The sequence below is a fragment of the Dermacentor silvarum genome, chromosome 9 (assembly GCF_013339745.2).
Source record: "Dermacentor silvarum isolate Dsil-2018 chromosome 9, BIME_Dsil_1.4, whole genome shotgun sequence".
Lineage (NCBI taxonomy): Eukaryota > Metazoa > Arthropoda > Arachnida > Ixodida > Ixodidae > Dermacentor > Dermacentor silvarum.
Window position 1 is genome coordinate 158,162,660 of NC_051162.1, and position 12,891 is coordinate 158,175,550.

General features: G+C 50.6%; 1 protein-coding gene across 1 annotated transcript in view; it reads right to left on the bottom strand.

The window, feature by feature from the left end:
• The window catches only part of LOC119464572 (phospholipase D1-like), a 141,834-nt gene that overhangs the window by 46,452 nt on the left and 82,491 nt on the right, over positions 1 to 12,891 (bottom strand). The window contains 6 exon segments of the mRNA XM_049656116.1: positions 2,065 to 2,297; positions 3,507 to 3,600; positions 3,795 to 3,876; positions 4,122 to 4,261; positions 5,676 to 5,786; positions 10,178 to 10,343. Coding sequence (XP_049512073.1) covers positions 2,065 to 2,297; positions 3,507 to 3,600; positions 3,795 to 3,876; positions 4,122 to 4,261; positions 5,676 to 5,786; positions 10,178 to 10,343 — 826 coding nt within the window.

Sequence of the window (12,891 nt, forward strand, 5' to 3'; positions counted from 1 at the left end):
CCGGGCGCGGGATGAATTTGGACTGGTGGCGCCTTCATGCGGCTGCGCCGCGAATGTATGGCATGTGGCCGCCGGGCCGGCGCAGCAGGCGCTGCCTTGAAACCAAGTCTGATCAAACATGTTGCGTTTTTGGGTGCACCAACAGTTACTGAAACATGACTGAAACTGGTTAGGCCATTAAATTCAATCGTTGTTCATCACGGCATCGCGTTTTTCAGGCGGAAAGTCTGTATATGTGCGGTTTGTAGGCAACAGCGCATACAGTGCTCAGCAATAACGCGATACTCGAATCGCATGGTCGCCAGCGCTTTTTGCATTGACTGTAAGCGCTGGGGGCGCCAAACTGATGCATTGTGGTGTAGAGTGAAAGCCAGAACCTTAGTTACGCATTATGACTGCATTTGGTCCCACGGCGCTCACCTGTGGCGCGAAAAAAAAAAAAAAAACGAAAAAAAAAACGGCGGCAGCCGCGCGCTGCCAGCGCTTCAATCGCTGGGCACTGTACATTTCCGACGCTGATTTGCTATGGTCTAGTTGTTCTAACGTTAATCAAAGAGCCGTTCATACGCAAGAGCTTCGTGTCCCACTTGCCTGTCTTCGCCTCCGCAGTGTAACGGCTCCGGGGCTTGGGGACCGAAGGCGAACACTCAGATTTGTAGTTATTTTGCCGTCTTAACAGTGTATCATTCTTTCTTTTGATGTACATTTTCCTTCGTAGCAATTCCAAACTCTGGTTGAGTCCGGCACACGACTGTGCTGTGCATCGACGGCGAACGCCAACGCAGTGGCGTGTTCACACTCACCGCCACCGACGGCTCCCGTCGCGCTAAGCTATATAAAATGGGCCGTGACTGAAGATTGGGCTAGTTTATAAGCAAGTAAGAATGGGGAAGCATTGCAAAGATAAAAGAACTACAACGGACAGAGAGCGGGAACTTACTGACACATGTGCGATCGGCGAAGCAGCTCAAGAAACAGAGTAAGGAAGACGTATGTCTCCTTTTTTTTCTGTCCATAATTTTTGTGTCATTCGCATATTTCCATGATTAAATACGCGGTAATGTTAAAGCGCAAAGCAAAATAACATTTGGAATATAACTGCTGGAGTTCCACGTGGAAGTCTTAGCTTGCCGCGGTGAGCTCAGTTCGCGTGGTGCATTTGCATCGCAATTTGCGCTCGTTTTCTGCTTTATGTACTACCTGATGCCACGAATGTGATCTGGCTCGTACAAGTGACGACCTTTCTCAAAAGCAGACACACGAAAATGCGTTTTCCGGTGCGTCAGCCCTTAAAACCCGCTGTGCCAAATCACTGGAAGCACCGAGCGCCTTCGTCCCGTCGTCTGCTTCACATGCCAGTGCTTTGACAGCTGCCGTTCGCGGCGCTGTTCACCAGCATATCGCCGGCGCGCCGCTGGCGCCTTACGACAGCCGCCCGGTGCCTATACTGCCCATTGCCACGCATGTTCACCTTATCAATTGTCTTGCCAACGAGTTAAGTTTGGTAAGTTGCTAACTGGATGTCTTTCCAAACAATTACGCCCGCAGACACGAACGACGTTCAGTGTTTTCGAGTCCTTTCTGTCGATCCGCGCAAGTGCCTCGATTCCTCTCGGTGCACGCCTTCAAGAGGTCGCACTGGTTTGTTATCACCTTCAGCAAACGCGTGCGAACCCCCTTTTCATTTCCCTAGTATTTTCTTCTCGTTCGGCAGCCCAAAATACCACACAAATTGCACAAATCGCCTTTGCGACCGCGGTAAGCGAGAAGGTCACAGAGCTCGATCCTGTGAGGATGCCGACAGTTGGTCATCTAGTGCAATGAGCTCAGCAATGGCGGCATCGTGTCCCACAGTTCCACCCTGTGACGTCCGTGCAACCTATGTACAGGGTAAAACCTGCTAGGGAAACCTTTCCGAAATACCAGCCATCCAAGAACAAAATCCATAAATTAACAAAGCAGAAAAAAATATTTGTAGGTCAGTTCATCCTTTCTAACTAGCTCGTGCGCATGTGCTATACTTTTTCGAGTTCGTTCGCGGGCCCCTCTTGCTTGCGGACTCACCGTGACGGCCCGGAAGACGCGTCGGGCGCGCATCAAGTTCGACGCGATCCTGGACGAACCGTCGTCGCCGACGACGACCTTGCCTTCCTCTTGGTCGACGTAGACGGCGCCGCCGTTGGAGATGGCGGCGGCGCCCATGGAAAGCCTGCCGCCCACCAGGGAGCGCCTGCCACGGTTCCTGGTGTCCACGTCGGTGACGGCGCCCGGAGGCGTCGCGTCGCCAACGCCATCAACTTGAAGAGGAGACAAAAAACGTACATTAAGTTACGCATTATTTTTTTTTGCGATCGAGCATGTTACACTAAAGGTGGCGCTAATGTCCACGGAACTTGCAGGTATGGTCGTTTACGTCATCAGCTTCGGCACGGTTGCACATGTGAGGATTGTTGTGAACGGACACACAGACTTATTCAACCCATTTATCAACGCACAAAACTGCTGTGCGCAGTAAAAGCAAGTAAAAAAAAAGCAAGGTGGAGTTGAAGCGACTCTTATTATGGTAAAGCGACTCTTATCATTAGGACGGAAAAGACGCCAAACCGCATGAAGGAACAATCACATAGTTAATTAAGAGCGACCGGACTGTCGCTCTTTCCTGGAGTGCTGTTTATCCTGTACTGCACTTTCCAGTCCACGGTGGTTTCTTCGGAAAGTATCGCGTCTTTCCATGTAAAATAACGCGGGCAGCTTGCACTAGTCGTGCAAGGCTGGAGGAAACAGCGGAGCTGGTGACTGACCTAGCTTCTTCCAGGCTTTAGAAGGCTTGGCTAAGTTTTGCTAATAAATGCTATGTGCTGCTATGCACAGTATTCCGAATCATCTCGCCGCGGACGTGAAGAATCTCGCTTGGCCGCACGACATGCTTCAAGAAGATGAGCGGCTTCTTCTTCGGATGTTAGATCTTCTTTGGTCGCCCCATGTCAAGGCTACATGTACTCGCCTCAGAGCCAACGAGAGTTGTGTCGCCGTCGCGGCTGCTCTGAGCTTTATCTCCTCGGTGACGTCACGGCCAAGCTGCGCCTCCACACTTGCCGGGGCGTTGGCTGGTCGAAACCTGCCGAGCCGCCGCCAGGGGCGCCTGCAGCACTCACGGAAACCGCGCGGGTTCGGCGCGAACGTGGGGAAACGCGGACGGCGGCAGCAGCTCTGCGCGTTGCCTCGTTGGTGCTGCTACAATCTCTCTCTCTCTCTCTCATTTTCTTTTTCTCTCTCCCGAGCATAGCGCGCGACGCGCGCATGCTATCCTTCTCTCTCCTTAACGGGACCTGTCAAGGCAACATGTGCAGGCGAAGCACACACCGCTCCGCGAGGTGGTTGCTAGGCAACACTCTCAATCGGCAAGGGCGTTTTTTTTTTTTTGATTCAGCAGACACATTACGTCCAGCTCCGCTGTTAAAAGTGTAAATAACTAGCCCAGCAAGATGTAGTGATGCGACTCTTACCAGCGTCGGTCGTTCCGTACCCTTCGGAGAGTGTGGCATCGCCAGCCGACATCTGCTTGCGTAACCGATGCGACGCGAGAAGTCTGTTCGCCACCTGTGGCAGCAAAAACAACAACAAATCGACCAACCAGATTTAAGGAACGAAATGAATCAGCGGACACTGCGAGGCGGTCACCAGCTTGCCGAGAAACACAATTTTAATTAGATCACTTTAAGCATGCGTTACAGCGAAATCAGGATGCCAGTTCGAAATATCTTTCAAAGCAGCAGGCGTGCAAGACGACGCACCTCGCTCATAGATGTGTTGACTTCAGGCTGCTCCGACTTGGAGATCTGCCTCTGCATTTGAATTCCACCGACATCTGTGAGCCTGCGAGAGAGAAAAATGACAATACGGCAAATAACGATCAGATATCAGAGAGTGAAGTATACTGTGCGTGCGTGCAGCAGGCCAAGTCGTTAGATAACCCGTGCGAGTGCTTGGTGATAATGATGCCTACTATTGTCATCCCCCTGGTAACGGGGCGGCGACAAATAGTCCCATAACCTGCTTGATCTAATCAGGTTTTATATACATATGCCTTTCGAAATATCCAAAACCGTAGCCATACGTACCTGTGGTTGAAGTCGTCCCAGCGTCCATAGCACAGGTCCAGCCCTCCGAGAAAGGCGAACTTCTGGTCGATGACCACCAGCTTCTCGTGGTGCGCCCAGAGGAGGATGCCACCGGTCATGTGGTCGGGATGCCTCAAGATCTGCAGTCGGAGCCACCACCAGCATTTATCACAGAGATGGTGCGCGCAAGAAAATAAATGATGGACAAACAGAGAGAAGCGAAATAACTGATTTCACCGATCGATATATCAGGACGATAAACCTAATTAATGACGAAATGATTCAAACAACTTTACATCTTTGATAGGGACCCACTGTATAGCACTGTATGTTGGCGCCTGGAGAAAGATTAAACTTCAAGGGCCAGAGTTAAGATACGTCCAGGGCCAGAGCTCGGAGAATGCGTGCAGAGAAAAAAAAAATAACAGCACACGTAGACATTTAAAACGAATATCTTTCTTTGGCGCTTTCGGAAATTTTTGTGGTCGGTAGGTCGATGATTGGTGGTCGGAAATCTCTCGCTCTTTGTCTCTACAAATACAGTGATAAATACGCCACATTTCCACTGCAATACGGCCGAGCAGCACACCACGCGCGCCGCTTGTGACAGGCGTCTGAGCGCAGCGCCTCGTTTGTCGCCATGATACAGCGTACCATGAAGCGCAGAAGAGCTGAACTACGCTTTACGCCCGGCAGACGGCGCACCTAGCCATCTAGACACCGTAGCAACGCGACAAGAACGCCTGAAGTCAGAAGCACGAAGACGAGACAAATCCATGTATTACACATCATTCCCATAATAGCTGAACGATCGCAGTGCCAGATTTCACTCGTGCATATTTAGAAAAAAAATTACTTCAAGGAATGGCCTCCGAGATCACGCCGGTGCTATCTCGGAGGCGTCGCCACTGTGTCATGAGTAGTGCACAGCAGAAGACACGCGTTGGGTGAAGGCAATGTGCGCGTCCCGCGCACTCGATCTCATCACGCGGGGTCGCAGTTTGCCAGGCACGATTTCTTGCACGCACAACAATTAATTGGCTCGCCTGCTTAATTAGCCGTTGTGAGCGGGACAAACATTCAGTGTGGGTTGCGTACCCTGTTTTGTCACGTTTTGGCGTTTGGTATCTCTTCTGTCGGCGCACAGCATGCCCGATCAAGCTGCGGCTTCTGTGGAAGGCAGCGTATCGCTATGGTCATGAGAAATGATTGTGCACTGTCCGCGCAACTATGACTGAAGTCATTTCATTGCTGTATAGGACTGATATCGTTTGCACAGCCGCGTTCCCCACGTTACGAAAAGAAACGAAGAAAACGGCCGAAAACACAGCGCAAAAAAAAAAAAAAAAAAACACGGACACGAGAGAGCGACACGCACACAGCGCTGAAAACGGAAAAGGCAATGCGGTATAAATAGCTATTCGGTGTAAAAGTTACTGTATATGTTGTTGTATCACACCGTATACCTTGATGTCGGAATGCATAGCATGAACGGCATTTTGGTGTAAAGTTATTGTATAGGTCACTGCATAAGTTACTGTATCATGCCGTTACCTTGATGTTGGGATGCATGGCCGCCAGCTTCTGCTTGCTGTAAAGGCTGTTGATGCTGAGCGCCATTTCCACCTCCTTGTAGAGGAGCACAAACACCTTCACGCCTTCCTCCTGGCGAGAGTAGAAAGGTTGAAGAGGAAGATAAGGCCTTGCTGAACACGACCACGCAATTTCACTTTAACCGCAGAAGCGGTATTTGCTGAGCAATTGTAGATAACCTATAGTTCATATTCTGCGTCTAACAAACGAACGAAACTTCGAAGACTATTGGAGCAAATGCAGAGTGATAATCGTCCGCTCAACACGCATGGCGATTACAGTAAAAACAATAATGCTCAGTACAAGGGCAGGATCACGTAAAAATGTTCCTATAAGTAAAGCTAATGATGATGATGATGTAAGGACTATCCGTAAGCTTCACAGGTCTTTTATTTAACTCGTACAGCCTGCCACACAGCATATGAGGATATCTAAATGAGGGCGTGTGGGCGCTGCTTGTGCAAGGGTCGGAGCGGTGTCTTAGATATCACCGATAAGCAAAGCTAGCAAACGCGCATAACTGCCAGCCGCTTACAGCGATAAGACATGATTCCCACGCTCTGATTTAGAACTGACGCAGACATCTCACGCAAAGCATGCCAATTACACAGACACATTAAATAGGCAAGTAAGCAACGTAAACGGCGAATGACGCACACACTGCATTTTTATAGGATAGACCGAAGGTAAAACCTTCGCTCTCACCAGGACATGGCTGTCATAAGATAGACCAACTTTAAGTCCGTCTCCCAAAACGCACGCAATTCTTCCCTCTCTTCGCTAAGTAGCAAAGGTACCGTACCAGACAATCTGACAGAGTTCCGTCATTGCACGAAGTAGAACTCTAAACAATGCAATAAAGACCTGACCAGAAAGACCAAACACTCAGACACGCCGTTCTGAGAACTTGAAAAATACTGCAGTTGTAGTTGAAAAACACAAACATTTGGTAAACAATATACTAAAAATGATGGATAACCGGTGGACCATTAGGGTTATAGAATGGATACCAAGAGAAGGGAAGCACAGTCGAGGACGGCAGAGGACTAGGCGGAAGGAAATTCGCAGGCGCAAGTTGGAATCAGCTAGCGCAAGGCAGGGGTAATTGGAGATCGCAGAGAGAGGCCTTCGTCCTGCAGTGGACATAAATATAGGCTCCCGATGATCATGATGATACTAAAATAGTTTGATTACTCAACGTGTTCACTGTTGGTTGAAGTTGCGCAGCCTTTGCTCTATAAGAGCGCTGTCAACAGGCACTGTGCTCTGAACGTATATTCGCAACTAAAATTATCTGCGCCACAAATGTCTACGAAGTGTCATCCTCATCATCATCAGCCAATGCCATGAAGTATAGTTATGATTTATTCGAGTAAAGGCGGCTGAAAATTCGGCTGCCGTTATGCATCGCTTCAATACGTTGGTGTCGCTGCTGCGTGGCTATTCATCTTTACAATGGATAGGTCCGAAAAAACCTGGCCATGAAAAAAATCGGTCAGCGACTGTATTTGTTGTGTTCCGGAGTAAGCTCTGCCCTAAGCTAGACGCAAATATTTCAGAGCTAATTGCGGAGGCCACGCTCCGCTGTGCTGAGTACGGTGAACGCCACCTAGGTGGCGTTGGTAGTGCTTCTTGATGCCAGCGTCCCTTCGAATGCTGGCATCGAGGCGTCGTAGTGCTGAGACCACCGAAGCGTTCACTGTCGGTGCGCGTTAGTGTCATAATGCAGTACTTCTCTTTTCTGCTCGTAGGCGGCGGCACCGCCCCGAGCAAGAGCGCGGGTACACGGAGGAGTGTTAGATATATAAGGCGCGTCTGTGTAGCTCTCTGCAAATGCGTTTGTGGCGCAATGGGTTAAACGCTCGGCGATCTATCGTCGCGGACCGAGAGGTCGTGGGTTCGATTTCCAAATTTTGCATGTTTGTGGAACTTTTTCTTCTGGTTTCTTTCTTTGTATTATGTTCTATGACGTATTTCCGTGAGGAAATACGTCACTGAAGTCTTGGTGGACCCCGGCATAAAACACTTTCGTGTTAAAAAAATATATTGCAATATAATTGGTGCGATCAATACGACAATCGTCAACAAGCGCTAAAATTGATCATGTTACGATAAAATCTTAAAAGATGGCTGGTAGGGATAAATTACGCTGGCTTGAGGCAACAAAATTGAGAACTTTGTCGGTTGTCGTTGACCATTTAGAAACATTCACCATTAGTGTGCGCTGTATACGCAACGTAGAAAAAAAAAAGAAAATAAATCAGGAGTAATTCATTAGGTTTAACGTACCAAAAGCAGTACTGGCGCTATTAGTATTGCACTATGATTAGTACTGTATTTCTATTAGCATTATAGGGCCCTGAATTAATTATGACAGGCCGCCATTCTTTACCGTGCATATAAATTTAAATACAGGAGCGCTTTCTGCATTTAGAGCCCATCGGAGCGCGGCCACAATATGGATGGATGGATGAATGGATGTTATGAGCGTCCCTTTTAAATCGGGGTGGTAGGTTGCGCCATCAAGCTCTTGTTCTCAGACGGGACTCGATCCTGCCCCTTCGTGATCAAAACTACATAGTCACTGAACCAAGGCGGCGTGGCGGTGATGGAAGGAGGCAGATTACAGAGAAATATATATATATATATATATATATATATATATATATATATATATATATATATATATAGAAACTATTGTAAGATCTCTAGGCGAGGAAACCAAGGAGGAAGGAATGAAGGAACGGTGAAAGGGACGAAACACACTATGTAGCGCCGACCATGAACCGCCAGCGTATCTCGCCGAGCTCGGCGCCATACGAGACGGATTGAACTGATTCGGATGCGTTTCGTCGAAGTCGCGCGACAGCATTGGAAGCTCGTTATCCGCACCGACTCCACGCTAGCAATTCACGACATCCGTCGCATAGCTCGATCTACGTCTCCATCAGGTGCTATCCACGGGCTGGCAAGAAATGCCACCATTCCGATCCATGTACAGTGACTCTCGATCGCGCGCGGCTCCATTGCTGGCCAGTTATAGCGACGGATTCTGCCAGTCGCCCACCCGCCATATCTCACGCAGCTTCTCGAAGATGCCAGCCGGCAACTGCTACGCCAAAAGGAAAGCCTCCGGTGCAACTCACGAGCGCGCACTTTTATACCTCCTCCAACCTCCCTGGTGACCTCACTGGCCAAGAGGAGGTGACGTTTCGGAGGCGTCGCGTCGGACGCGGTGAGCGCGGACACTAGCTGTCAAAATGCTGGACGAGGAAGCGCGGTAGCAGCAGCGCGCGAGGTGACCTTCGTGCTGTCTATCGCTTCAGCGCAAGCTAAGCGCAGAGAACGGAGCACGCACAAAGCGATCTGCCGTCGAAGCGACTAGACTGCCCTCAATGCAGGTCGCTTTAAAGATATGACGTGCGCGGCCGCTGAGTACGCAGTTGCTGCGGGAGTACAACGCCGCCTCCCTCCTCTCACTCCGCTCTCACCTGAAGCGCGACGGAATAGGGCGCGCTTCCTTCCCGCTTTCCCCCCTTGCGCGCGCGAGATTGAGCCACGACCGTCGGCTCCCCTCGCACGCTTTCATCGCACGTACAGCACACGACGCGCGACGACGGTGTTATCACCCTTGTACTTTATAGGGAACATCACGGCGACGGCAAAAATGCGCCCGGAGTGTCCATATAATTGCTATCGCAATAAAACGTTGTGCGTGTTCTACGCACTGTAGGAATCGGATGGACGCGAATCTTCTTCACGGCTTACATCACACACTCTCGTAGAATTACAAGTAGGGACGAGCATGTACTGAGACGTACGTAAGGTAACACTTGATATTAACGCCGTCCACACCCCTTGCAAACACACGATCAACTGCACTTTCCAATCAAAACGTCGGTAAATGCCCTTTTGGTTCGCATTTGACTAAACGAACGCCATTTGTGACGTATAAACCGGCGCCACTACGCAAGTACTTCCTCTACGAACTCCTCCAGGTTAAAGTCACAATTGTTCGTGTTTTAGATAACCGTGCCTTAACTTACGGGAGATTCCGCGCTTAGGTTTATTAGGCGAGACACCGAGGCCAAACCCGGATAAAGGGACAAAGGAGCTAGGCCTTTATATGCTACACCTGAGCGACTGTAAATGTGAAAGCTACGCCGTTTTGGGGCACATGAATAAACAAATCAATCACATTTAATTATCAAGGTTCGACTGTCTGGAGCAACGGCTCGCATATGGAAATAACATTAAACAGCCTTGAGGTTACACATCTTGCACTGGTGCAAGATTCGGCCCACCGACCACCTTCGATTACAATCACCCCGGAACCAGCGCAGTTTTGATTAAATGATTTCCGGGATTGACCCCACTCACCCGGCGAGATAGCCAGACGACAACATGCCTATAACCAGAGATTTAGGCTTGTGAGTTTCGCTTTCTCACAAGGAACAGCTCACCGCTTTCTTCTGAAGCAGCTGGTCCAGTCGCCAGCGGTTGTTGGGTACCACCGGGCGCTTGAGGTAGATTTCGGGCGTAAGCCACCAGTCGGCAATGAAGATCTCTTCCCGGGCCAGGTCGATGGCGTTGGCCACCGCTTCGCAGTACTTGGACCCGTCGATGTACCTGCGGTATTGCATAGGGGGCGTGGAGGCGTTCCTCTCAGAGCCCGAGTTATCAAACATCATCGCACAGAGTACGCGTGTAGCTATACACTGCCAGGGTTTTCTTGAAAGGCGATCATTTAGAATAGCGAGGCGGCAAGTTCCGTATTTAGTACCTTCGCGTGCTACTAAAAGATACTGCAGTGAAAATTAAGTACTGGTATGCAAATTTCTTTCAAGAATGAGTGGTTTCTCGGGTTGGTAGTATGTGCAGTGAACTTTCTATTTGCTTCAAGTTAACAGTGCACTCTACACTACAGGTAAGCCGACGGTGGCATATGTATGATCTGTGGTGTCGGAGGCAGCAGCGATTAACATTGGTATGGACGAGTTGCCTAATTCCTAGTGGATCACTCTGCCAACGTCTTTAAATCGTCATATGAAAAGACACAAGAACAACGCACGGGTTGCGACGCCGCCCTGAAGTTGTCGTACCATCTTGGCGTGGCGTCACAGATTTCGACAGCGCCTCTTCGGCCATATTTAACCGCTTATCGGTAAACAGCCACTGAGGTATTGCATTCTGAAGGAACAAAAAACTGCGAAATATCTTTCTGCGCCTCTCCCTCCCCTCCCCTACGATCCTGTGAACAAGGCCAAATATGAAAACACCCCTTGAAATCCGTGACGTCACACAGTACACAGACGTAATGGTGCTCAGGTATTTGCGCGGCGCGGAGCAAGTGGAAGACTGACCTAAATTTTCGCTGTGATTAGTTTATTGAGCATTCTCCCGCAATATCTCTTTTCATTCATGTGGCGGGACAATTTTCATTTGCTGAAAAAAAAAGGCCTACCATGTGACAACGATCACCAGGTCGCCAGCCTTGCACGCTCGCTCTTCGCTACCGCCAGCGTCGAGAAAACCAACTGCATTGTAATTTATGCGCGACATATTCGTGTGCACGTTGTGCTGACCAATACAGTCGCTTTATTACGAGCTGTATGCGGTCGTGTCGTAAGTGCCACCGGCCTCGATCGGATCCAACGGCCCAGCGAGCTGCCGATGGTTAGGAGGCGGCAGGCTGCCTGCCGGTACGGTAACATTGTCGCCGCGCGCCTTACGCTGTATGTGCGAGTGAAAGCTTGAGAGGGTCAGCCGACGATCGCGGCTCAATATCGCGCGCACGAGGGAGGAAGCCGGGGCGGAAGCGCGCCCTCTTTTATCGCACGCGAGGCACGGGGGAGGCGAGGAAGACAGACAGACAGACAAAGAACTTTATTTGTGGTCCTGAGGAACCGCTTTAGGGTACCTCCCTTTTCAGGGAGTTCCCGTAGCCGTCGCGGGCCGCACCCACGTCGGGGTCGGAAGATCGTGGTCCTCCGCCCTGTCGCAGGCCCTCTGGACAGCCCGTAGTTGCTCTGAGAGGTCGCCGCTCTTAAGGGCTGCCTCCCAGTCCGTTAGAGTGGTAAGCGATGAGCTGCGTAACGCAGGACATTGCCAGAGCATATGAGATAAAGAGCAGTACGCCTCCCCACAGTCTGGACAGTGGGGATCTACATTAGGCGCGAAGTGACTGAATCGGCCCCTGGAGGGGAACGACCCCGTTTGGAGCATGCGAAAGGCCGATGATTGTGGTCTAGTGAGTTTAGGATGTGGTAGCGGAAAGGCCCGCCGAGCAAGTTGATAATGTGCCAAGATTTCATGGAAGGTGAGGAGCGAATCCCTGTACAGTCCTAAGTCGAGGAAGATCGGACCAGGAGGGGGGGGGGGGCATTCTACGCCAGCGGCTGCTGCTTACGGCGCGGCCGCGCGGGCGCCGTATCTTGAAAGCGATCTGTCACGTGGACAAAGTGCGCGTCCGCGCGTGACTCATCCTAAAAGCGATCTGCGATGTGGACAAAGTACGCCACGTTGAGTGCCTGTAGCTTTGTATGCGCATGTGCTTTCGAAGTTTAGTTCGTTAGTTCGCGTTGAAGCGAGAGACTGCACGAAGGTCAATTCGTTCGCTGCTGCGGCCGCGCTTCCTTACTCCAGCGTTTTGACAGCGAGTTTCCGCGGTCAAGTATTCGAGCGTCCATGCAGTGGCGCTGGTTCTTGGCGGAGCTGTATATGCGCCGCCCAGCGCCGCCCACTCGTTCGTATGTCATGTGCCCGGAATCGTCGTATGCGTTAAGTCGGACTCCCACACGTCGCACGACGAATCGCGCTCCAATTCGCAATATGTGTCTCGCGTCGCAAGCGCGCCACCTGCGCCATCCGATCGCTTCGGCAGTCGTACGTACGACCATATCTAGCGAGTTGGTCGCGGCGTCCGATTCGACGCGACATGCTGCAAGAACCTGTTGGAAGTCTCCTGGGCGCGGCTGATGGTGCACATAGTCGTACGAGCAATCACACCATTTGTCTCGGCCTGTAGTGCCACGCCGTTGTCTTGGAAGCCGTCGATGTCGCAGCGCTAGCTACATATGCCTTGGGCGGCACTGAAGCCTTTCACGACCCTCTGGAACTGTTATTTCGGAGGCTAACTAACTGACAATGTGAGAATGACACCGACTTTTCATTGCGT